The 27,756-nt window shown below is 41.4% G+C and overlaps 1 protein-coding gene across 3 annotated transcripts in view; it reads right to left on the reverse strand.

Annotated features, from left to right (window-relative positions):
* Window positions 1-27,756, reverse strand: part of rec114 (REC114 meiotic recombination protein) — a 44,361-nt gene that overhangs the window by 6,492 nt on the left and 10,113 nt on the right. For 2 of the 3 annotated variants that reach the window (XM_048520766.2, XM_048520765.2), the window contains exons 2-4: window positions 27,139-27,231; window positions 3,578-3,661; window positions 807-1,013 (exon numbers count right to left, since the gene is read on the reverse strand). In XM_048520766.2, coding sequence (XP_048376723.2) covers window positions 807-1,013; window positions 3,578-3,661; window positions 27,139-27,231 — 384 coding nt within the window. The remainder of the gene's footprint in view (window positions 1-806; window positions 1,014-3,577; window positions 3,662-27,138; window positions 27,232-27,756) is intronic. The other variant, XM_048520767.2, reaches the window with a different exon arrangement.

Here is a 27,756-nt window from a genome sequence, read left to right on the forward strand (position 1 = left end):
GTTACCTGTCACTTGTTAATTTAAAGTCTCAAAGTCTTGGTAGTACCAAGTCCTGTCTATGGGGGGTGGCAGGGACTTCTGCATTATCAGAATGACTGAGTAACTACAGAACTATTGTTAAACAGCTGTATTCCTGGTTTTATGATTGGGAGGTCAACAACAAAGCAGCTGAAGGCCCCCAAGGCACTCCTGTGGTAATATGCCAGTGCTGCAACAATTGGCCTCCAACAACCACAACATCTTTCTTTCATTCAGGCACTACTGTGGCAATGGAAGAGCTTGTCATCTGACTCCTACTGACTTCATCATTGCTGTATGTGGTAATTACTTCAGGTATGACATTATTAGTTTATTCAAAGCTAATGAAGGGAAAAGCAGATCAAATAACTTCAGCAGATTTCACAACATCACTAGCATGCCCTTTAAGATGAGTAAATGAATGGGGGAAATTGATAAATATCAATGCAGAGAACAGCTATCAATCCAGCACTCTGACCTTCTGCTGAGGTGGAAGCTAAAAGAGTAAGCATGAAAATATAACAGCTGAGATTGCTCACCAACACTAACGTGAACAGCAATACTTCTGACACAGTGCAGCTTTTAGTGGTAACTCTGTAACACCACTCACAGATAAGTAGCTTGTCGGTGCTTTAAGAGATTTCACAGGTACAGGGCATTCATGTTATTGACAGCTACCATGTGAATATTACAATGCTACACATGCTGTAACAGAAGCTTCAGTTCAATCAGTGTTTAACATGATATCACATCAGAATAAACTGGCTACACAGGAAGGTCTATTTTACCCCTTGATGGTCTCCCACTGGCTCCAAACTTCCAGAGTAGCCAATGTTTGTTGGCTGGCTCAGCTGTAGAGTCTGGTTTAGATTTTGTCCATCAGGGTTCTGTACATCGATATACTGAAGGAGCTTCTGTACGCAGTTAGTACAACGTTCTAGAGCTTGCTCACGTGAATCACCACTGAACTGCACTCGAAACATACGGCTTTCATTCTATAAAAGGAAATGGAAGATCATAAAACTGGTTGAATAATTCTGACACGAGGAACTTTAACCATTTGCATGGACTAAGATCAAACTTATTTATTTGCTTTACAATTTGGAGGTTTTGTTGGGCAGAGAGTAGTATCCCAGCCTCAGGGTCAAAAACCCCGGCTTCAAAGCCCACTCCAGGATTTGATGGCCGAGGAAGGTGCTTTCATTTACGTAGCCAAACAAGTTGAGAATCAGAGATAATGGGAACTGCAGATGCTGGAGATTCCAAGATAATAAAATGTGAGGCTGGATGAACACAACACGCCAAGCAGCATCTCAGGAGCACAAAAGCTGACGTTTCGGGCCTAGACCCTTCATCAGAAGTTGAGAATCAACCTAGCGGCACACACAAATAGCAGGGTTTAAGAGCTAGTCAGCCACATGATAGAAAGAAACTTGGAGCTTTTACTGTTGCTATCTATAGCTACAGGCTGCAACATGGTGCTTGTGTGCTGCGACAACAACTCACCGACTCCAAGTGATCCGAGATTTTAAGAGCGTAAATAGAAAGGCATGGAGTTTTAAAAAACATTAGGAATTATAAACATCACGCTTGACTCTCAAAACCTTAATTCCACATCAAGTTGGTATTTTTTTTTTCCCTAGGCAGGTTAAAAGCACAGCCAAACATTCATTTTCTGCAGTGCAAAAGTACTCGGGCAAATTTCTTTTCCACCAGTGACAAGGGCTCACACATCATTACTGATTCGGAGAAACAAGGTTAGAAGCTTACGGGCGCAACGGTTTGCTGGATCACAGAATCCTTTGCCAGAGGCTATGACTGAAGTAGAGATCACTGCATCATTTAAACAAAACACATGCAGGATCATAAGAAAACAGGACGCTGGGATTGGTGTTGGATTCCTCAGATTTTCAACAGCTAAAATAGTAAACAAGTCATGTCAATGGGGCCACAGCATATATATCCTGTGAGGTACACTGCCTGATTTTCAATTGAATGGAAAATTGGCTACCTGTTATATCTCCTTGCCTATCTATTATTGGATTTTGCAAAATACTGTGACATTAAGATATACAAGGACAGTGCAGGAAAGCAGCACAGAGTTAAATGATCAGCCACGATCCAACTGAATGGCAAAGCAGGTTTAATAAGCTGAATGGCCTACTCCTGTTCCTATTTACCCATGTTCCAGAGTTGAATTTTTATCCCAAAGGAAGAGGTTGTCACTTGCCTTAATCTCCCGTGGCTATTCCTAAACATACATATTATTTATGTGATACACTATTTTAATCAAAGATTTATTAACTGCTGCACCTTAAAGATTTTCACAAAAGGGAATTCAAGACACACTACAGTCTCGGAAAACTGAATCACTATTTATGTGTGAGTGATAATGGGAACTGCAGATGCTGGAGAATCCAAGATAACAAAGTGTGGAGCTGGATGAACACAGCAGGCCAAGCAGCATCTCAGGAGCACAAAAGCTGACATTTCGGGCCCAGACCCTGAAGGGTCTAGGCCCGAAACGTCAGCTTTTGTGCTCCTGAGATGCTGCTTGGCCTGCTGTGTTCATCCAGCTCCACACTTTGTTATCACTATTTATGCGTGTTGCTTTTTGCTCCAGTGAACCGTTGTAGAGTCCTTAAAAAGATATTAAAACAATAAAACAAATTTCCACCATCATGTGCTGCTTAAAAAGCAAACTGAAAAAACACATTAACTGGAGATCTGAAACAGAAAAATATCTGGAAACATAAAACTAAGAAAATAGAAGACAGTAATAGAATCAGAGTAAACAGATGGGGACGGAAAAAAAAAAAGCAGAAAACCCTATGAGAAAGACTTGTAACAGACAATGGAGAGTCAAACAGGATGAAAAAGCAAAGTGAAAACAATCTATATTTGAAAGAGGAAACTCAGGAAGTAATGAGAGTGTCCATCAAGTTTAAAATTAAAACAAAATAAGCGAATGGGGCCACTGTCCCAGGCCAGAATGTCCAGGGCTCAATCACTCTGTCCGCTTTTCATTTTTATTCTCTTCTTTTCCTTTTATTTCCCCCTTCTTACTTTTTGCATCTACTTACCTTCTGGGGACACCACAGTTTTGGTGACGTCAGCATTGACGAGGAAGTTGAAAGGTGGTAGGAAGGCAACTTAGTCGGTGTCCAGAGTTTGGCAGCGGCCGGTGAGCCCGGAGTGGGACTCTGGCATGAGGCAGCCAGTGGGACCGAGCACGGGATTATTGGATTTGGGCCCTGCTATGTTGGCGAAGACGATGTCAGTGAGTTAGTCCCAGCAGCAAAAGTTGATGCCTGCGGAACAACGACTTCAATGTTGCTTGGGTTCAGCACAAGTAGCAACGAAGCAGTGGCACAGGGGTTGTGGACTCTCTTTCAGCTATACCTTTTTAAATTTTAAAAATTATTCTTGAACTATTCAAACTGCTGCCAGATTCATGGCGACAATGGAAACTTTCCACTATATTTTTGTACTGTAAAATATACTTGACAATGAAATCATTCATTCATGTTCCTCCTAAAAATTGATCTCAACTTCCTACCTTAACTTTAGACCCAAACAACACACAATCTGCTCTACGGACTGCTTTCCACCATTTGTGAGCTTCAATCAAGGAAAATCCTTCCTGAAAAATTAAAAGCATTAGTTCAACCACCAGTGAACTTTTCTGAAACAGAATAAAATACAACAATTTTCCTTCGATGCTGGTTCCCAGAAAGCATGTGATTACAGTGGAATGCCTGGGAGAACCCTCTAATATTAATGGTTAAAATGCTTACAACATTGGTTAATGACAGAATAAACATATTTAAGGCAACTGTTTAGTTTTGACACTGCAAAGTTCAAAGATTTACTTCAAACTATCCTGGAGTTCAGTTAAGAACATACAGTAGTTTCTCCCAGCAGAGGAATCAAGTCAGTTCAAAGCAACCAGTTATTGCAGAAATGGTTTATAGTCTATGGAGCTACTAAGCCAGGAAAGTTTGGGTAGGAATCTTCATGTTGTCACAACTGAGAAAGTTCAGTTCTAATAAACTAGAATTGAGCAAGGTTCCACGTTAGCTCAGGCTAGGAAAGTAATTGTAAAATTGGCTCAGGCTAGGAAAGTAATTGTAAAATTGGCTCCACAGCTCATGAAAAAAAACTGGGCAAAGTCAATTAAAAGGATAGGAGTGATAATTCTCTGGGATAATGTCTCTGTAAGGGATGATGTTGGGAAACAGGTTAAAAACGGTTATGTTAATACTTACTTTATATCCACATTGTTTGATTACATCTTGTGTAATAAACTTATACTCTGCCATTAAAAAACATTTGTAGGCTCATTTAATACGTTTCAGTGACTAACCATCAGGCTAGCTAACTGCAAAATGAGATAAAAACAGAAAGAAGTGCGGGTGCTGGAAAATCAGAAACAAAACCAAATTGCTGGTAAAGCTCAGCAGGTCTGGCAGCATACATCCATAGATTTGTACAGCATGGAAACAGCCCTTCGGTCCAACTCATCCATGCCAACCAGACATCCTAAATTAATCTAAGATAATAAAGTGTGAAGCTGGATGAACACAGCAGGCCAAGCAGCATCTCAGGAGCACAAAAGCTGACGTTTCGGGACTAAACCCTTCATCAGAAAGATGAAGGGTCTAGGCCCGAAACGTCAGCTTTTGTGCTCCTGAGATGCTGCTTGGCCTGCTGTGTTCATCCAGCTTCACACTTTATTATCAAGTGTGAAGCTGGATGAACACAGCAGGCCAAGCAGCATCTCAGGAGCACAAAAGCTGACGTTTCGGGACTAAACCCTTCATCAGAAAGATGAAGGGTCTAGGCCCGAAACGTCAGCTTTTGTGCTCCTGAGATGCTGCTTGGCCTGCTGTGTTCATCCAGCCTCACATTTTATTATCTTGGATTCTCCAGCATCTGCAGTTCCCATTATCACATCACATCCTAATATCCCTATAAATCCTTTCTATTCAATAACCCAACCAAATGCCTTTTAAATGTTGTGATTCTACCATTTGTAGGGAGACAGAGTCAATGTTTTGTGTCCATGGCAGTGAGTTCTGAGGATCACTGGACCAGAAATGTTAACTGATTTTTTTTTTCTCCACAGATGCTGCCAGACTGGTTGAACCTTTCCAGCAATTTCTGCCTTTGTTGCAAAAGTTAAAAGTATGCTCTTTGAAATCAGGTTTAATTCTGGGATCCTTGTCCAGATTTATCATCAGCTGTGACTGTAACACAAACCTTTGTATACGTTACTGGCTAGCCTCAGTTGGACAACTGTATTCAATTCGCGACATCAATCTGGGAACCATGTTAAGGTTTTAGAAAAGACCTAGAAAATTCTGTAGAAATTGTGCAGCGCTGAAAATACTAAAATATCCTTATAGGTTCGATTGTAGAGTGATGCAATTGGAAGTTCAAGATTATGTTGTAAGTTGGTTTGACCCTATATATGCATGTTGTATTTATGGATATTATACAGATACATTACATATTGATTTCACTACATGCATGCACTATTGGTAAAGTTAAAAATTACTTCATCTATCCTTTGAGTAGGAATATACATCTAAAGTATAATTTAGAAATGAACAGCATTAACAATTTGAAACTATTTGATGGGGTCCCCATCAAATTTATTTCTACTTGCATGAATTTATTTTAATGCAGTAAACAAGAAACATGACAAAGAATGCAATTATGGTTAAGTGTTTTTGCACAATTTATTTGTTCTTTCAACAAGTCACTTCAGAACTGCAGCAATATCTAGGATTTGTTTTCAAATGACTTGCAAGTCATGTGAAAGGCTACAGATATGATGGAGAAGGAAAGTCCAAGTTTCTCAATAAGTTGCACAATCCTGTCACAGAAGGAAAGTCCAAGTTTCTCAATAAGTTGCACAATTCTGTCACAGAGCTGCATTTACGGTGTTGCCTAGCTACATGGTGACATTGGTATTTTAAAATGAGTTGATAAAGTAAGTAAATTACCTTCTCTACTGTGTCCCTGGTAAATGTAATGGGTTGAAGGGCCAGCATCAGTTTGTGGAACTGTCTGCCATTGTCCTTTGCTGGAGGTTGCCCAGTGTGTACAGGGTGGTGGTTGGGGGCGGGGGTGGGCAGCAGGGAAGCAGGTGATAAGCTTCTGAAGATCCTACCACAGATAGGGTTTTGTAGCATAGTACAAGATTTTACTCACAGGACTTGTCTTTAGGACATCAAACATGCTCCAAACTCAGTGTCCTCATTGCTGCCTTTCTAAATGCCTGTTAATGTTACTGCTCAGCTATTAATTGAAAGTCTCAGGTAATGTTCTGGTGACCCAGGTTTGAATCCTCCCATGGCAGATGGTGAAATTTGAATTTAATAAAAGTCTGAAACTAATGATGACCATGAAACAGTTGTTGATTAACCAGAGAAACCACCTAGTTCACTAATGTCCTTTAGAGAAGAAAATCTGCCATCCTTACCTGGTCTGGCCTACATGTGTCTCCAGATCCACAGCAATGTGGTTGTCTCTTAATGGTCCTCTGGGTAATTAGGGATGGGAAATAAATGCTGGCCTGGCCAGTGGCATGCACATTTCATGAACAATAATATTAAAAAAAGTGTGTCTGGGAAACTGGATTGTGGAACAGTTTTCTGCGCAGTGCTGAAAGAATACTTTTTTCATTAACTGATATGTTATGCATGAACTGACTTCTTCTCTCCAGCAAGGCTGATCAGAGAAAGAATAATTAATTTATTTACTTTGAGCATTGCACACAGATATGAATACAGATTATCCATGTGATAAGCTCAATTTCACTTATTATTATGCAAGATTTCATGAATATTCAAAAAGCTGCTGTTATTTCCTACTGATGAATAACTTCAAATGCATTGCACATACTACTTAGCAGAACTTGGATTAACAAGATCAAGTTGGCTGCCTTGCTTAGAAGACTTGATTGGGCATCAGTCCTTTCACCTGACTCACCTCTGTCTCACCGTGTCCACTACAGATTTGGTACAACCACTTCAGAGGTTATATTTAGCCATATACCAACTATGGCTGTGGTTCCCAGTGTCATAGCTTTATGGAATTATTATATTCTGATATTTCTGTCACGTGTGGTTTTGAGGTTCAAAACGCACTCCGATTTGAAGATCTCATTCAATAAAAAACATTAGGTTTTAACAAAATAAAGGTGTGGCTTCCAGAAACTTCTTTCATTGTGTATTTCAACATTTTCTAATATCCCAGATTTCACAACAGTCAGAATAAAGAGTCAAAGATTTATTTACATTGGTAATGGATTGCACTTTCTTTCCTTTAGAACAACACACTTAAACAACTTCAACCAATAATTAACTGAATATTTGAATTACCCACCACGGTAATTTATTGAAGATGACGACAAGATGGCTACAAATGGAGGAAAATTATTTGACCTATTCCAGTTACATCAACTGGAAATAGCTGGTTAAAAAGAAAAATCTGAATGTATGTAGCGTCTTTTGGTCCAAAAATGCTTCACAGTCAATGGCAAACTTCCGAAGTAGAAGCACTGTTGTGATGTGGAAAACAACAGCCAACCTGTGCATAGCAAACTCCTATCAGCAGCAACATGATAATAACTTACACTTACATCAAACATTGCTGGAAATACTCAGGTCTCGCACCAACTGTGGAGACACAAAGTGGGTTAACATTACAGGTGAATGACCTTTCTTCAGAGCTTCCGAACAAACACCAACTCTGCTTCTCTCTTCACAGAGGAACTTCGGCTTATCCAGCGCCCATAGTATATGGAAATATTCCCAGGTGCTTCACAGAAGGGTTCTAAAATAGGCTGCCTGCGCCATGTTCAGGAGACATTAAGCAAGATCACAAAACACTTGGTCAAAGAAGTAGATTGTAAGGAGTGTCTTAAAGAGGAGGAAAGGGGAGTCTGGAGAGGGAATTCGAGCTAGGAAACAGAAGGCACAGCCTTAAACAATGGAGCTATAATTGGGAGAGGCTAGAACAGGAGTACAGGTATCATGGAGGGTTGTGGGGAGAGAGCAGATTACTAAGACAGGGAGGGGCTAGGGACCTGAAAAGAAGGATTTGAATCGGAAAATCAAGACATTGTCCTAGGTTGGCCCTTGGTTAAAACAGCGAGCACAGGGGCCATGGGGGAACAGGACTTAGCTTCAGGGTAAGACGCAGTTAGAGCATTTTGGAGGAGTTCAAGTTTATGGATAATGTGGAAGTCCAAAGACTTCCATTAGAATAGTCAGGTCTGGAGGAAATGTAAACATGGACAAGGGTTTCAATAGTAGTTGAGCCGAGATGGGATGCAGTGAAAAATGTTACAGATGCGGAAAAGCTGGGTTTGGGGATGACAAATGCAAAGCAAACTAATCTCAGAACAAACATGATAGCAAGTTTGCACACAGACTGACTTCATCAGACCGCTGGCAAGGAGAGGAACAGAGTTGGCAATTAAGATATGGAATTTAGAGCAAGGACTCAAAGCAATGGCTTCAGTCTTCCCAATAATTAAACTGAAAGAATTTTTTACTCATCCACAACTGTATATCAGATGCTCAGTCTGATAATTTAACAGGACAGGAGATGAGAGGAACAATAGCAAGATGGAGCTAGATCAGCTTCCATGTAAAAGCAACCTCTCTGCCTTCAGATTATGTTGTCAAGGGGTAGCATGTAGTGAGAAATAGGAGGGGACAAAGAACTGGGGACAGGAGGTGGTGCACAGAAGCGAGAAGAGAAGCCAATGCAAGTGATTGTTCTGGTGAGGAAGTGGATAACAAAGGATCCATGAGACAGTAGCCCCACCCAGTTGGAGAACAACAGAGAGGCTGTGGAGGGAGATTGGCATGTGGTCAATAACGCTGAAGGCTGCAAACAAACAGTCGAGAAAGGGACAGTTTACTTTTGTCACAGACTGGAAACCTGAAGGTCTTGGTATAAAACCAACTTTTACTGGGCAAGGCAGAGGAGAAAGTCTGGTGCTGCAGATTGCATTTCTGCACAGAAGAGGGCATGCGAGGAACACAAATACACAGTCATTTCTGCAATGCCCTCGTTGTATTAAAAGTTTGGTTTTGTAATTAATGTGTTATAACAATAAATCATTACGGTTCCTATTTGTAAAGGTCAACATAATTCCTTTGACAGGTGACAGCCTGTCTCAGGGGAGGACGGTTCTACTTCTAAAACACATTGAGACATTTCCCCACTCCCATGACAGTCATTAAGATCATACCTCAGCAACATAAAAAGTTTAACATTAACACCTGCAGATACCTCCAAGCACAGAACTGCACATTTCTCAGAATTAGGTCAATTCGATTAATATGTCTCATGTGGCAAATGCAGTCTCAACACTGTCCATGAGCTTCGAAAGAATATTTTTAAGACATCGTGTTCTTCTTTACCCCCACCCAGCTTCCACAAGTTTTCGCACCTTCCTTCATTAAAATATTGACTACCTGTTGGAAGACAGTTGCAAGACAGCCTCAGTGAAATAATCCTGCTTCACATCCACAGCAACTAGGATGATATTTCACAATGGCAGTATATTATCAATAAACCAAATCCTAACATTATCTGATCCAACCAATACACAGTCTTCCCACAAACACTACTAACAGTGGTCATCAACATACAAAATCTTGGTATTTTCTTCTCTCCAACTTGGGAAAGTTAGAAAATCCTTCAGCCAACCTAACTACCAGAGTCAAAAATGGAACGTGCCCGGGTTTGATAATTCCATTGTTCACTGCCTTAACATGCTCAGTCAGGAAGCCTAAAGACTCACTTTTAAAATTAGAACAAGAACACATTAACTGTATCAGACCTCACTGAAAATATACAGAAACAAGCTCATAACTCCAACTCGGACAACTACCATTCTGCCACACTCTTCTCGATAATTAATAAAGGGAATGGAAGGGGTCATCAAGCACTGGTTTCGCCAAGCCACTCAGCTCCTGACCTCATTACAGCGTTGGTTCAACTATGAACTGAAAAGAAAAAGAGCTGAATTCCGGAAGTGAGACAAGAAAGAGACAGCCCTTGAAATCAAAGTCATTTTCGACCTGCGATTATGGTATCAAGAAACCAAGCAAAGCCGGAATCAATCAGTATGGGGGCGGGGTTGCGGCTAGCGCTCCCCTAGCTATAGTTATACCTAGCACATCAGAAGATTGTTGGGCTTGTTGGAGGTCAGTCACTTCAGCTTCAGGACATCTCTGCAGGAGTACCTCAGGGTAGTCTCCTGGGCCCAACAGTCTTCAGCTTCCTCATCAATGGCCTTCCCTTCAGAAGTGGGAATGTTCGCCAATGACTGCCTGATGTTCAGTACCGTGCACAACTCCTCAGATACAAAGTAGTCTCTGTTCAAAAGCAACAAGACTTCAAACCAGGCTTGGGCTGACAAGTGGCAAGTAACATTTGCACCACACAAATGCCAGGTTATGACGATCTCCAATAATACACACAAGCTAATCACTGACCTTGACATTCAAATGGTGTTACCATCACTGATTCCCTGCTATCAACATGCATCTATTGAACAGAAACACAGCTCATATCAAAACAGTGGCTACAATAGTAGGTCAAAGAAATACTGCAGCAAATAACTCACTTGACTCCTCAAAAGGTTGCACACCATCTACAAGGCACTAGTCTAACCCTAATCTGTTCAACTGTCTTGAGACAATCTGTCATCCAAACAATCAACTGGACATTCTCTGAACTGCTTCCAATGGAAGTATGACCCACTTGAAGTGAAGTAATCAAAACCGTACGCACTATTTTAGGTGGGACTTCAGCACAGTCCTGTACCTTTGTGGCAAGACTTTACTATTATAGGGTTACAACCTTCTTGCAAGTAAGGCCAACATTCAATTAGCCTTGCTAATTACTTGCTAAAGTTTTGTAATTCAAGTACAAGGACAACTTGATTCCTCTGTACTGCAGTTTTCTGCAGTCTGTCGCATAAAGGCAGATTACATAATCCTCAGTAAACTGAGCTGCAGAGTGCTACTATTAATGAGCACAAAATGATTCCACATTAACAGATGTGTAAATGTTATACAAGCTGGATTCAGTCCAGGCAGTTCAGAAATGTTCCTGTTGACCACATTTCCCACCTTGGCAATAATTTTTTTGCTTCATCTTCAACTATGAACCCCTCAAAGTCACTGCCTCAGACAGAAACATTCAGCTGTCTAGGTTTCAAGCTCTGGAATTCCATCAATTGTATTTTCTGCTCAGCCTCTCTCTTCACCTTGAAAGTTGGTGCTTAAGAAAACACCTCAACCAAAGCTTCTGGCTGATCCAGCGTCAATCATTTCTTGTCCGATTCCAGATTAAGTATTCTTGAAACTGCTAAGTACCAGGCAATTTTACAAAAAAGAACCACTTGCCCTTGACACATGATGGCATTACTGTTAACAAAGTACCCACAATCAACATACTAAGGATTACCAATGGCAAGAAATCAAACTAGCGCAGACAAAGATTACAAGAGCAAATCAGAGCCTGGCTATTTTGTTGAGAGTAATTTACAACTTGAACCCCAAAAGGTGAATGAACATCTATTCAGCAGAGGATCAGGAGTGTGAAGTACTTTCCAGTTGCCTATTTTAGTGCATCTCCAATGAAAAGCCTAACATTCTTCATCGCCACCCCTACCCCCAACCATGAAACAAAGCCATCTGCTAAACTGGCACCCAGCTCACACCTCATACATTAGGGATAGACAATAAAATTCTGGCCTTGCTAGCAAAAATTTACATCCTTCAATTCAAAAAATAAAATTGGATTGCATTTCTATGCCAAAGATAATAAGTAATTGCAAGTTGTTGTTCAGTCAGTTCTACATTCTAACCCAGATTTTTTTAAAAATAAAATGGACATTTGAACACAATTAATTTAGGAATTGGCAATAAATGCTCAGCCAGCAAAGCCTGCATCCCTTGAATAATTTTAAAATCATGATTTTTTTTTGACGGGGGAAATCCCCATTTCTGAATTAAAATAAATTTATCCTCTTCTGATCTGCATAGTCCTTTCCAACAAGTAAATATAGTAGGACAAGGACATTTCATTTCAGAGACTAAATGTAGGATATTTATCTGCCTATTTATCTTCTTCCGTTAGCAGCATACGAATGCTTCATCTCTGGTAGCACATCAGTCTGTCACATTCTGTCACTGTATTGATCTTTCGGTGTGTATTTGGCTTCATGCCCATTAGGTTTCCTCTTGTGCCATTGAGTACGTTGTCATAAAATTGTGTCAGCTTTGGCTCAATGGTTTAATGCTCACCTCCAAGTCAGAAGCCACAGTTCAAGGTGCGGACCAGCGATTTGGCCACTTCACTCAAGGGAGTGCTGTGTTTTCAGAACATTTGCACTTCAAATGAGTAGGTAAACAACTACTTTGTCTGCATTTAGCTGGTGTGAAAGACCTCACTGCACAATTCAATGCAGTAAATGGAAGGCAGGTGGGGGTGAAGGAGTGTGCTCTGCAGGTATCCAAGCCAATATTTATGCTTCAGCTGACAAAAAAAACAGATGCTGTGGTCACTATCTTAATAGTGTGTGTGAGCTTTCTACTGCTATTTACAACATTAAACAATATTTTCTTAAAATTTAATGTTGGACGCCAGCATTGTTGACTGGCTAGCATTTATTTCCTGCTCCTATTTGCCTTTGAGAAGGTGGTAGTGAGCTGCCTTCTTGAACCACTACAGTCCACATGCCGTAGGTTGATCCACAATGTCCTTGGGAACACAACTGCAGGATTTTGATCCAATGACAGTGAAGGAACTGTGATACATTTTCTCATCAGGATGGTGAGTGGCTTGCAGGTTCTGTTTTTGTGTATCTGCTGTCCTTGACCTTCTAGACAGAAATAGTCACAGTTTTAATAAAAATGCTAAGGATTATTGGTGAACTTCTGCAGTGCAAATTGTGTACAGAACACACTGCTGCTATTGAGCGTTGGTGGTGGAGGGACTGGATGTTGGGGAATGTGGTGCTAATCAAAGAGACTGCCGTATCCTGGACGGTGTCAAGCTTCTTGAATGCCGTTGGAGCTGCACCCATTCAGGCAAGTGGTGAGTATTCAATCACATTCCTAACTTGTGCCTTGCTGATGGTAGGCAGGTTCTGGAGAGTCCAGAGGTGAGTTACTTGCTGCAAAATTCCTAGCCTCTGACCTGCTCTTGTAGCCACTGTTTATGTGGTGAGGTCATTTGATTTCCTGGTCAATGGTATCCCCAAGAATGCTGATAGTGGGGGATTCAGTGATGGCAACACCACTAATATTGAGGGTCTCTTATTGGAGATGGTCACTGCCTGGCATTTGTGTAGAATAAACATTACTTATCACTTGACAGCCCAAGCCTGGATCTTGTCCAGATCATGCTGCATTTTGAACATGGACTGCTTTAGTATCTCAGGAATCATAAATGACGCTAAACAGTTTGCAATCATCAGTAAATATCCCCACTTCTAACTTTATGATGGCACAAAGATTACTCATGAAACAGCTGAAGACAAGTCGGCCCAGGACACTACCCCAAGGAACTCCTGCAGAGATGTCCTGAAGCCGAGATTAGTGTCCTCCAACAACCACAACCATCTTCTGATGTGCCAGGTATGATTCCAACCAGTGTAGAGTTTGCCGCGATACCAATTCACCACAGTTTTGCTAGGGCTCGTTGATGTCACAGTTAGTCAAATAAGGCACTGGTGTTAAGTGCTGTCACGCTCATCTCGCCTTTGGAAATCAGCTCTTTTGTCCATGTTTGAAACAAGGCTGTAACAAGGTCAAGAGTTGAGTGGTCCTGGTAGAACCCAGACTGGGCATCACTGAGCAGGTTATTGCAGAGCAGATGTTGCTTGATAGCACTATTGATGACATCTTCCATCACTTTAGTGTTGATCGAGAGTACACTGACAGGGTAATAATTTGCCTTGCTGCATTTGTCCTGCTATGTGTGTGTACAGGACATACCTGGTTATGTTTCCACATTAATTAATATTCTGCTAGTTTAAATGGTTGGTGTGCTCTGCAATTGTGCACAGTAATATACAAATGTAAGTTATTTTGAAAATCCAAGTCTACCTTTGTTTCCTCTATTAACCTCACTTCTGTTCCCGCACTATATAATTAACATTCTCAAGTGATGCAGTATCTATAAAAGGCTAGTATTCATGCTCATTAATACCAGTCTTGTTATAAACAGTCATCATGCAGGGGTCAAAACTATTTTTCCCCACCCAAGCACCCCTTTCTGATTCTCACAACCTGTTTATAACTCTGGTGCTGAATCTTTATAAAAAGGAAACCTTAGAAAGACAAGGCAGCGCAATTACCAAACACTGCAGATTTAACACATCTGAACAAGTTGATGAAAAATGACAAACCTCCGAACCAGGTGGGACTTGAACCAGGGTCTCCAGGCCCAGGAGTCAAGACACTACCACTGCAACACAAGCAACCTGACCAAAAACTACATACAGAGGTATGTGTGAACTTCCTTTTAAGGTGGCATTCGCAAATGCCACTTTTGAAAGATTATTTTTAAGTAAATATCCCTAGACAGTTCTCCTCCCAACCTGCTCCCACGTGCACTCAGCAGCCATGGGATTTGCTGTTGCCACCTCCCAGTCCCAAACCAAAACTATAACATTGCATTGCACCAGAATTAATTACCAAGTCAAAAATAATCAGGTTTCTTTTATACTTGACAGACACTTATTAATTTGTGCATGATCAATTAATATTAAAATTATGAGAAAGCAAAGCAAAGTTAAGAAAGTAAGTCCAGGATTAAGATCATCAGATTTTAAGTTACAGTCTCAAGGAAACAGTTGATGTAAATTTGTTTTTCCGCTGGCATAACAGGTTGTATATGGAAAAGGTGTATGTAGTGTCAATATAGCTAAGTCTTGACTATTCAATGCACTATTTTCAGGCTCCCACATGTTTACATGCCAAAAAAGAAGTAATACATTCATTTGTGTCTCAAGAACACAATTCAGATTGGTACTAGGTGCAATGACAACCGGGTAGCTAGCAACTCCATAAGCAATGCCACCTCACCCCAACACAGATTGTCTGAGATGCAAACGCAGCATCACCCCTCCCCAATCTACAATACAAGCAGCATGAGGGAATCACACAGTGATTGAAGGTGCAGTTCCTTGCTGATTATCTCACTCTACACAGGGGCAACATTTCTCCGACTGGTCACTCTCACCATGCGTGTGAATTCACCCATCTACCACCTTGTCACCGAGCATAGAAACATTGGCATTCCTTGTTAGTGAATGATGGGGACAAGGATACAGTTGAAGTCAGTCTGTGCTACTGCACGTTGGCCTCAAAGTGGCAGCAGGGGCTGGGGGAGTGGCATATTCTGGAATGTGCCTTTGCAAAGTAAGTCTGGAAAAAGACAGCAAAGTGTGGAGCTGGATGAACACAGCAGGCCAAGCAGCATTTCAGGAGCACCAAAGCTGATGTTTTGGGCCTAGACCCTTCATCAGAGAGGGGGATGGGGAGAGGGAACTGGAATAAAAAGGGAGAGGGGGGAGGTGGACCGAAGATGGAGAGAAAACAAGACAGGTAGAGAGGAGAGCATAGGTGAGGAGGTAGGGAGGGGATAGGTCAGTCCAGGGAAGAGAGACGGGTCAAGAAGGTGGGATGAGGTGGTAGGCAGGAAATTGAGGTGCAACTTGAGGTGGGAGGAGGGGACGGGTGAGAGGAAGAACAGGTTAGGGAAGCAGAGACTGGCTGGGCTGGTTTTGCGATGCAGTGGGGGGAGTGGAGATTTTGAAGTTTGTGAAGTCCACATTGATACCATTGGGCTGCAGGGTTCCCAGGCGGAATATGAGTTGCTGTTCTTGCAACCTTCAGGTGGCATCATTGTGGCACTGCAGGAGGCCCATGATGAACATGTTGTCTGAGGAATGGGAGGGAGAGTTGAAATGGTTCGCGACTGGGAGATGCAGTTGTTTGTTGCAAACCGAGCGGAGGTGTTCTGCAAAGCGGTCCCCAAGCCTCCGCTTGGTTTCCCCAATGTAGAGGAAGTCACACCGGGTACAATGGATACAATATACCACATTGGCAGATGTGCAGGTGAACATCTGCTTGATATGGAAGGTCATCTTGGAGCCTGGGATAGGGGTGAGGGGGCAAGTGTAGCACTTCCTGCGGTTGCAGGGGAAGGTGCCGGGTGTGGTGGGGTTGGAGGGGAGTGTGGAGCAGAAAAGGAAGTCGCGGAGAGAGTGGTCTCTCCGGAAGGCAGACAAGGGTGGGAATGGAAAAATAGCTTGGATGGTGGGGTCGGATTGTAGATGGCAGAAGTGTCGGAGGATGATACGTTGTATCTGGAGGTTGGTGGGGTGGTATGTGAGAACGAGGGGGATCGTCTGGGGGCAGTTGTGGCGGGGGCAGGGTGTGAGGGATGTGTTCCCCCCGCAGTGGTTGAGAACGCCGCTGACCGCGTCTAAACCGCAACACATCCAACTGGTTGGAAGACGCTCTTTGGTCTACCAGAACAAGGAGTTTTCCCCGGCCAAACGTTGCAGACTGGCACATTCCAAGGTCCAGGGTTACATGATGAGAGACACACTGAAGCCAGGGGCAGCTGTCACCCAGGTGCAGTGGGGAAAGACCACTGTCTGAGGTCTTCCTGCTGAAGATAAATGGGGGTCTGTTCAGTTCAGTTAATGGACCCTCCTGGTGCCTCAAATGCACATAAATATAATCTGGTTCAAGTAAGGGATGTGAGGCTGGATGAACACAGCAGGCCAAGCAGCATCTCAGGAGCACAAAAGCTGACGTTTCGGAGAAGGGTCTAGGCCCGAAACGTCAGCTTTTGTGCTCCTGAGATGCTGCTTGGCCTGCTGTGTTCATCCAGCCTCACATTTTATTATCTTGGAATCTCCAGCATCTGCAGTTCCCATTATCTCTCAAGTAAGGGATGTCTTTGGTTTGTTTGAATGGAATCAATATCCAATGTTCTTTTGTTTCCTTGGAATGCTACCATACAGAATCAAACCGTTTGTTTATGACTATAATCAGAGGTTGTTTTATGAATAAAGCATATTTTTTGATATTTTATAAAAAAGGGACAAAGGGATCAGGGCTCACACTTAAAATACTGACTTGCCTGCCGCCTCCACTAAAACGTTCAGAGTATTTCAGCAATTTCTGTTTTGGTTTCAGATTTTCAATGACTGGGGTTATTGTTTTAGTTTGTATTTCTCAGTTTGACACTGTGCTTCAGTGTCAAAAATCAAAATTTTTTCACAATCACACACCTGTGAATGACTTAGAGAAATGCTAAAATCCCTATGAAGCAAGTTAACAGCAGTGACTGAAACACAAGAAAAGCCTTGGTTCCATACGTTTATTAACATAGTTCAGGGGAAGCAAGTTATAAAGATCAGATCATCCTGACTTGCAGCTATACTGCCGTTTCTTTATTGTCACTGGGTCAAAAACCTGGAACTCCCTTCTTATTAGGAGTTAGGTGTGTCCACAGTATTTTGGGATGAAAAAAGAAACAAAGGGAATGGAGGATGCTGGAAATTAGAAACAAAAACAAGAACAGAAGTTGCTGGAAAAATTCAGCAGTTCTGGCAGCATCACTGGAGAGACATCAGAATCAACATTTCGGATCCAGTGACCCTTCTTTAGAAAGCAATATAGTATTTCAGGAAAACAGCTCACCAGCACCTTCTCGGGGGTGTTTAGGGCCAGACTAAAATGCTGGCCTTGCCAATCATGCCCACATTCTACAAAAATATAAATTAATTTAAGAAATGACGCATAAAGAAACAGAAGGATTTGATGACAGAGTGGCCATATGACCAATGATAAAGTTTACTTTAATTGCTAAGTTATAGAACATAGAACAATACAGCACACAACAGGCCCTTCGGCGCTCGATGTTGCGCCAACCTGTGAACTAATCTAAGGCCATCCCCCATACTATCCCATCATCACCCATATGCTTATCCAAGGACTGTTTGAATGCCTCTAATGTGGCTGATGTAAAGATAACAAAGGAAGTAAACTGAAGTAGGTCATTGAGAACTGTTGGCTTTTAAGTGTTATTTTAATTAGATGAACTTTCAGAGGTTGAATGGCCTACATCTGCTTTCAAGACAACTTTGGTCATTCAATGAGATCATGGTTGAATTGATAATCCTCAACTCGTGCCTTTTCCCCCCAACCCAACTGCCTCAATTAAAAATCTGTATGTGGCATCTTTGAATGTACTTAATGGCCCAACATCTCCTACAATCAAATGGTAAAGAATTCACGATCTTCTGAGAGAAGAAATTCCTCCTCTTGTCTTATTTGGGCAATTCCTAATTCTATGATTATATCCTCTGGTCCTGGACTCTCCCACAAGATGAAAACAATCTCTTTGCATGTCACCTTTCAAGACCCATAACAATGTTTCAATAAGGTTACCTTTCAATCTTCTAAACTCCAAAGACTACAGTCCAATCTACTTAAGCTCTCCTCATAAGACATTCCCTCTATAACAGAAATCCACAAATGAATTTTCTCTCTGCTGTCTCCGATGCCAGTATATCTTTCTTTAGTCATGTCGCAAAGTTGCATATAAAGTACGTGTGGATTGGGAGGCAGGTCCCTAGAATTTAGCGTTTGTAACATGCTAGGCAGGAAAGCATTGCATGGTCCCTTTAATTATTGTACTTAACCTATGCTTGAAGATGTCTTCGAGCAGCTTGAAAGTTTGCAAGCACAGAGAGCACTCGAACTAAAAGGGTAGGGTGATCAAGCAACATTTTTAACAAGACAACAGGTTTCCTAATTTAGCCAATCAATTTGAATGAGTCAGACACCAAAAACCTAACAAATTTGAATCTGATAGTTTGACAACCGAGGACCAATCTGTTTGTAAGAAACTGATACATCATCAGGTGTTTAAAAGGGGCAGTTGGAAAAATCAGCAGAGCTAACTGTAAACTGCTGGATAGCTCCTTTCAGCTCTTAGAGGAAACACGATCTATTCACAACTGTAACCACAGCACTCCTAACATTCCCAACAGAGAAGACAGAATGTTCTGGAAGATTCAACCTGGCTGTAATTTCAAGAGACCAAATTCTATTGTTTTGTCATACAGATAGGACTTGTATTTATTGGAATAGCATGCCATTGGAATCTTGAATTATTCAGGAATAATTAATAGTTATAAGGGATTTATTCAGTTTGTTAATAATTTAGTTAATTTGTTCACTGTTAGAGTTAGATAAATAAATTGTTACTTGTTGATTACAAAGTCAAAGTCAATGCCAGGGAACTATTTGATTTAGCCAATAGAAGTTGCTGAAATAAGATAACAAAGTGTGGAGCTGGATGAACACAGCAGGCCAAGCAGCATCTCAGGAGCACAGAAACTGACGTTTTGGTCCTAGACCCTTCATCAGAGCCTGCCAAAACGTCAGCTTTTGTGCTCCTGAGATGCTGCTTGGCCTGCTGTGTTCATCCAGCTCCACACTTTGTTATCTTGGATTCTCTAGCATCTGCAGTTCCCATTATCACTGATACAAAAGTTGCTGAAAGGCAGGTTACACCCCTTTCCGTACTCCTGTTAAGAGACTATAGATCAAGGTGCTCTTCTTTAGGTTTTGGTTCTGGGGTTGGGGGGGTTTACCCTCTACTTTACAACAGATAACAGAAACAAAAAACTGTTCTCAGGTAATTGAGCTGTAGTCTGAATAGTGCCTTGTATAGTTTTGGAAAGTGACGATGAAGAGGAAGGAGAAGTGGGAGGAAGCTTGTGGGGAGCATATGGGCAGAACCAGCTGGGCTGAATATGTTGTTTGAGGCACATGTTCGGCTTAATATGTTTAACACTAAAAATTGGATAAATTTGTACAGATAAGAAGAAATTTCAGTAAATAAATGTATTAGTAAAAGATAATGTTAATTGGATTACTTGAATTCACTTCCTTGATATCTTTAAGACATGGAATCATCTTCCAAAGAAAATCAATGAATAGAAGATCAATTTGTCAGTAAGAGATATTTTCCCATCATCGTGATTCCCTAATGATGTAAGAAAGAACATGGATGTAAATTAATTGCTTTGGGTCTTTGCTCTGCTGGATTTTCTCCAGCCCCACCTAACACTGCCATCTTAACATAGGCCAAGAGTAGTTTGATGTTTACTGGAAGGTAACTTTTTCTTAATCCTACCTCTCTAGTCAACCTGCTCAGAGACGTTATTACACTGGAGCAGGTGGGGCTTGAACCTGGGCCTCTCAGTTTGGGGTAGAACACTGCCCCACACCACAAGAGGGCTCCATTTGCTGGAATGTAAATTAACTTCCTTGATTGAAACAGTTATCGTAACTAAAGTTTATCTTCACACCACAGTGAGAAATTATTCCTTTTGACGCCCCCCCCCCCAACAAAAGAAAAGGGTGGCCTTTAACCTTCTACTGCCCCAACTTGGGCTCGATCAGTGAAAATATAAAAAACAACTGCCCAATCTTCTATTACCCTACCATGTATATTTTTCCAGGACTGTGTCCTGATAAGGGACAGGAACTGGAGCAGATCACTTGTTCTTTCAAGCTTGTTCCGCCATTCAAAAAAAGAGAGAGGTTGGTCTTCCAACCTCACTTTCCCACACTCTCCTCCAGTCCCTTAATTTCCTTAGTGTGCAAAACAAAGCTTCTCAAAATTCTCACGGTTGTATCTTGACAAGAAATTTAAGGTTGTTATTTTGAACTTTTTATTTCTTTATTTTTTCCATGTTTTCCCCAAAGAATTCACACTTATTAATCTGTACCTAGGCACCTTTTACCTAACATGGTGCCGTAATTCACTCTATTCATTTGAGTACGTGATAAAGTTTATTCTGATAAAGACGGACGAAAATAGTTCAAGTATTTTCTCACCTAAAACAGCAAGAATGGGGATAGTTTTACATTTTCAGATTTGTCCTTGTGCCAGGAACCCGTAGCCGGTAGAAAACTAACAGAGCTGGGTTTCAGATGACCAAGGCGGTCATGACTCAAGCTGCTGCATGTTCAGAGGGAGGGAGTTTGTGGGAAAGCCTGGCTGCGACTACACCACAGGGGATCCAAAGGCCTGGCACCTGTGGGGGACAGAGAGAGGTCTTCCTCCCAGCAGAGTGTTGAGAGAAGGGCACAGCATCACACAGCAGGAGCAACTTTTTGTTCAGTCTCACCCTGCCTCCAACCCTCCCTTTTCTCTTACCTCCTTGCTGAGCAGTCTCCTCCATAGTTTCACCACTCGAGGTCCACACTTATCTGGAGGCTCATGTTATTGGATTGCAGCAGGGCACCACAGCAACAGTCGCATGTGGAAAAAAAAATTGCACGGCACCAACTAATTGGTCTAGGAATTGGACCAGGCTCATTCCAGGCTGGTGATGTCCCTCTCAGTTGTGAATTTGATGTTTTGCCCAGTCATCGCAGAGGGTCACCATGACATGGACAGAGGTGTTTGCAAACATCTGCCTAGACAGTGACAGCTTCCTTTGGCGTTATTTTTCAGTCATCTACAGGTTATTTTCATCTGTGCTTATAGATCTTGTGTTCATGGTAGGATATTCATGCCCTTGTCCCATTCTACCTGCTCATCTTCAAGCCATGTCCGATTGCGTCAGACTTTGGTGCTCGGGTGAAATCCAGTATATTTGCCCACAGCTCCAATGTTCGCGCAATGCCAGAAGGGCAACAAGTTGTCCTTGCTGGTGAACCTATCAGACACTCCTGCAACTCTGACTTTGAAGGAGTAAGCCTTAAGAAAATCACAACCTCTGATTTTACTTAAAGTTCTCTTGCTTCCAATGATGCTTCCCCCATCAAACACAGTCCTTGCCTGTCCTCAGCTGGTCAGATTCGGAGAGCTACAGAATGCCAGCCATCCTTACAGATTCAAAACGTGTAGAGCTGAGCTTCAAAGAAGCCCTTTGAAACTTTAAATGACCTCCTTAGGACGTGTCTTTGGAACCCTGCGGTCCCCAGGAAGAACGAAGATTGATCAAAGCACTACGCTGGTGGGAGAGTGTAGGGCCTGAATAAGGCCATAAAATGCCAGCCAACAACACTCTGGTGTAAAGGCACTGCCGAGAAGTTTGCGATGTAATATGTACACAGTCAAATTTTAAGTGCCCAACATTTCAGTGCACAGTATCTTACAATTATTAATCAGCTGAAAGTTATTCAAGGTACAGCTCTGTCATGAAGGAAAGAGGCTCTTGACTTATGCAAATGCATACGGCTCACAGCTCTCTGGCAGTAAAGGGCACAAAACAGCAATGAAAGTCAAGATGTTTTGTTCTATTTTGGTTGTTTAAGAAAGCAATGCAACAATTTTAAACATTTTTTTTTCAAATTAGGGGAGTGCCAAAACAGCATTGTGCAGAAGCAACAAACTGACTGAAAACCCTAGATGCTTATTGCTTGAAAATTGAACTTGCTCAAGCTGCAACATGTACAAAAGCCTCCATGAGCCATGAATAACTTAAAACACAGTTAAACTCGAACAGCAGAGACTTTAAAATAGCATTTTCCAATGGATTAATGGATATGTAGTGTTCAGGGAAAAGAAATAGACATCTAAACATTTCAAGCTTGAGTAGGAGGTTAGTCAGTAAGCTTCTTTGTCTTGTTACAAGTATTTTCTTTATTAAAGATCTAGTGAGGAATATCATGGCAATCAGCATTGACTGACTTGGGGGAGGCAATGGCCTCATGATATTATTGCTGGATTGTTAATCCAGAGACCTAGATAACGTTCTGGAGACTGGGTTTGAATCCAATCACAGCAGACGGTGGAATGTGAATTCAGTAAGTATCTGGAATTAAGAATTCAGTGATGACCACGAATCCATTGCAGACTGTTGAGGGGAAAAACCCGTCTGGTTCATTAATGCCCTCTAGGGAAGGAAACTGCCTTTCTTACCCAGTCTGGCCTACATGTCGCTCCAGACCCACAGCAACGGGGCTGGCCCTGAACTGCCCTCTGGGCAATAAATACTAGCCTAGCCAGCGAGACCCTCATCCTGTGAATGAGGAAACAAAAGCTCTACAGTAGGAGTGCATGCCAAAGTCGGAGTTAGTTGTTTGTTTCATTAATTGAAACAATCATGGGACAAAGAGTACGTAATTATATTCACTTCAATTAACAGGATTTTCCTCAATAATTAAACTAGTTTATTCAATGGTGAGGAAACAGTCAATTAACAGAAAATTACTCAAATATCACAGAATGGGTACTGCACAGAAAGAGACCACTTGGCCCTTATATCTGTGCTGGCCCTCTGAAGGAACGATTCACCTAATGCTGCTCCTCTGATTTTTCCTTATACTTGCAGTTTTTTTTCTGATAATGATCCAATTCTTATTTCAGAGCTGCAACTGTATCACATTAAAAGGACAATGCTTTCTGGGTCCTAAATGCTTGCTGTGTTAAAGTTTTGGATCATGTCATTATTGTTTCTTTTACCTTAAGTATGTACACTGCTTCCAACAATGTGAACAGTTCCTCCTTTTCTACTCAGTCCAGACCAATCATAATTATGAACACCTTGATCAAATCTCCACTCAACTTTCTCTTCAAGGAGAACAGACCCAAATTTTCCAATTCATCTGCATAACTAAAGATTTTCATTCTTGGACTTTTTTTCTGCACACTTTCTCTTATGCCTTCGTAACTGCCTTAAAGTGTGGTGCGCAGAACTGGGCACAAGTTGAGACTGAAATATTACTTTACACAAATGAAATGTAACTATCTTTCTGCTGTGCTCTATGCCTCTTGGTGAGGCCTAGCGTGCACTGAGCTTTATTAAACAGTCTCAACTTCTAATATATGCATAAATTATCTTACATATACCTTGATGCTAAACCCACTTCAAAATCTACTTCAATATCTTTCTTCTAAAATTAAATCTCTTGACATATCTGCAATAGATTTCAACTGCCACTTCTCCAAACTTTGTGTTCCATTTTGTAGTTCTACACTATCCTCCTCACAATATTTCCAAAAATTCACATCATCCATAAATTTGGGAATTGTGCTGTGTGCATGAAAGACTACACACCAGAAAGAGCAGGGGTCCTGACACTGGTCCCTGGGGAACTCCAATGTAAACCATTCTCCAGCCTATAAAGAACAACCACTCACCACTACTGCTTCCTGACAATTTATCATCCATGCTGCTTTGGTTCTTTTTATACGAGGAGCTCTCAAATGTACTTAGAAGTCTGTTGTAGCAGACTTTGTATAGATGTTGTTTCCATAGAAAATATTTATCCTGAGGAGCTTGGCAATGATGTCTAGCTTCCGATAACCTCTACCATCTTCCCTTTGAATGTACGACTCCAACTAGTGAAAGCTTTCCCCGACTGCCATAAATTTCAGTTACGCTCGTCACATTTCTGCCACACTCAAATACTATTTTGATGTCAAGGGCAATCGCTCTCACCACATCCCCCAAATTCAGCACTTTTGGACCAAGGCTGTAATGAGGTCTAGAATCAAGTGGTCCTGACAGAACCTAAACCAGGCATCAGTGGGCAGTTTATTACCATCTAAGTGCCACTTGACCGCACTATTGACAACATCAATCCATTACTTTGCTGATGATCAGTGTGGTAATTGTAAGAGGGAAGTGGGAACTTTAACAAAACAAAATACATAAGGACTCATTGGCTTTCCAGGATAGAGGCACAGATCATAAAAGCCACAAAGTTAAGCACATGCCTAACCCTGATTGGAATATGGTGTCATAAGAAAGCATACGAGGATTTTGGACAGGATATTTGCAAGACTTACCAGAATGGATGAGAGATCAGTTACTTGGAAAGACTGTTGTCCTTAGAGCAGAAAGGGCTAACAGGAGATTTGATAAAAAGTTTAATTAAAAAAAAGCTAAAGTTTGAGATGGAGTAAATAAAGACAGACAGTTTGCAATAACTAAAGAGTTGACAAACCAAATGCCATAGATTCAAGATGATTTACAAGCAAGGCTATAAGCAAAAATGATTTGGGAATGAACTGCAATGAGAAAGATGACCTTTGAAAGAAAACCAGATGAGCATTTGAAGAAGAAAGAAAAATGGCACATTTGAAAAATGAGGGGAAAGAACAGAGGAATAGATCTAACTAATTACACTTTGAAAAAGCATGCACTGACCTTATGGGGTGAACGAGTTCCACTTCAGTTGTATAACTCTTGGTTCTAATATCTCTAGAGTTTGTTGCACAAGCTTAGAGGATTAAAATCCAACAGTGTACAAGTGTTGGATGACTCAAACTATGCTTTGAAGTACACTTGAAAGGACAAATGTCTTTTTTTGTCAATGCACACAACGGCTTGGGGTACACTGCTAACAACCCAAGTTGTCCCATACTATGGCAAGATATTATATAATTAGTAGCTTCTCAGCTGGTGTAGCTGGAGGTCTGTGAACTTTATAAATTCACTGCCCAAGTCAGACCACAACAATGGTCATCTTTCAGTTAGGAATAAGTTTAGCATCTGCTAAAGTATTAAGTGATTCTCATAATAGAACACGTATAATTGTAACTCTAGAATTGTTGAGTGACTGAATTTCTGATCGAGACAACCTGGAGAATGTACTCATCACTTTAGTGTGCCACTGCACTACGTATGAATCCAGTAGAGTTAAAACTAGTTTGTGAAACATATTTTATGCATGTTCTGCAAACAGATCTGACTCCAACTTGGTTATGATACAACTCATCTACCCTCTTCACACTTAAACCTCTAGCACTCTGCACTGACACAAGCACGCACAGAGATTTCTCTTAAGCAGCATAGATGCAGGTCTAATCAGGCAGCAATCTTGCAATATGAGCAAAGCTTTGCAAGACTGTCATTCAAATTACCAGTCTTGTTCCGGGAGATCCCACATGCACTCTTGCACGTGATACCAAAACCGAAGGTTTGTAAACAGAAGTTCATGTTTTTCATTTGTTATACTTAACTCCATCAATCCAGCGGTGTTGGTTTTTGTTTTGTAATACACAAATGTTTATTTTCAAAATGTGGTATAGTTATTGTGCCACAATTATTTTTATTTCTTCTCAATACAAAGGTTTAGTTTCTCTTCCGTGCTAATTTCTGGCAGTAGTCTCTGTAATGCAGTCACAGGGAGCCATTTATACAATCTCACCCAGACAATTACTGGCTTGCTGAAATATTCCTTTTGTTTCAAGGTCCCATGTACTAAAACACTTCAAAGCAGATCCTTTTCTATTCACCTCTCGCACTCTTCCTAGCTCAGAAATAAACTACATAACAAAAAGATGAGAAATAGAAGCATGGTAGGCCATTTGGCCCTTCAAGCCTGCCCTGCCATTCAATAAGATCAACGCTAATACGTCCCTGGCCTCAACCCTTCCCTTCATGCCTGCTCAACGTAGCTGTAAACTCCCGGAGTTTCAGGGGAATACCTAGCATATTTCAGCTGGGTTGTGCTTTCATGGGTGGTGCAGTAGCTCAGTAGTTATGGCTGCTGGCTCACAGCATTAGGAATCCTGGTTCAATTCCAGCCTTAGGCAATTATAGGTGTGAACTCTATTCATGAAATCATAGAGAACCCATGGCATGGAGACAGGCCATTCAGCCCAGTGAGGCCACGCTGACCTTCTGAAGAGCATTCTGTCCAGACCATTTTCCCTGCATCAATGCGGGTTTCCTCCAGGCGCTCTGGTTTCAAAATGGCTGTATTCATGAGGTGCAGCATCAGACTGCACAGGGAAGGAGGAAGTGTCATGTTAAGGCAATAAAAATGACTTTTTCCTTGTGAATTCTCTCCAGCATTAGAGAGACAGCTGTATGCACTTCTATGGTCTTAAGGAGCTATTTCATTTCCACAAAAATAAAAATGATCTCTTAGATCAGCAACAACAATCTCTGCAGCTCACTTTATCATCACTTCTCAAGTCAAAGGCATTAGGCAGGATTTTGACAACAAGGCTCCTGTGCTTTGTAACATACAATCTAAGAGTAGAAAAACAACAGAAAACCATTCGGCCACTTACTAGTAGGGTTGTCCCACCTCGAGAGATTAGGAAATGACCTGACGGCACAATCATCAGAGACAGAAGGCCCTTTTCCGAATCAGACTCAAAAACCTTTAAAAGGAAAAACAGAACTGGTTTTGCGGCATCAACAGTTAACGTAATCAAAGTTATTTTTGCAGCATTTAATAATACATATCCTTTCAGGAGATTCACAAATGCGCCTGTTTTATGTTGCACTTCTGAAACTATGAGCCAGATTGGAAATCTGTAAACCAACAAGCACTTAGAGTCCACAAATACTATAAGCAATGATCTGCTTCCTGCGATCTCACACCCCTTCACAATCCATCCATCACATCCCACTCCAAAATATTCCATCTCATACCAACCACATAACGCAGACATAATCTCGCACCCCACCACCTGCTACTTCACAGTTCCTTCAAATGCCAGTCATAATCTCACACCCTGTGCATACCATCTGGACTGATTAACATTGTAAGAATTTTTCTTGCGGTTGCTTACATAAGTTGGGTAGTTACAGTTGTCCAACCTTCTGGGCACTTTAAGCTGGTTACTTTGCCCTGGAAGGCAGTTAAGGTAAAATGAACATACTACCCAGTGCAGAAATCCAAC

This window comes from Stegostoma tigrinum, chromosome 36 (genome assembly GCF_030684315.1).
Source record: "Stegostoma tigrinum isolate sSteTig4 chromosome 36, sSteTig4.hap1, whole genome shotgun sequence".
NCBI lineage: Eukaryota > Metazoa > Chordata > Chondrichthyes > Orectolobiformes > Stegostomatidae > Stegostoma > Stegostoma tigrinum.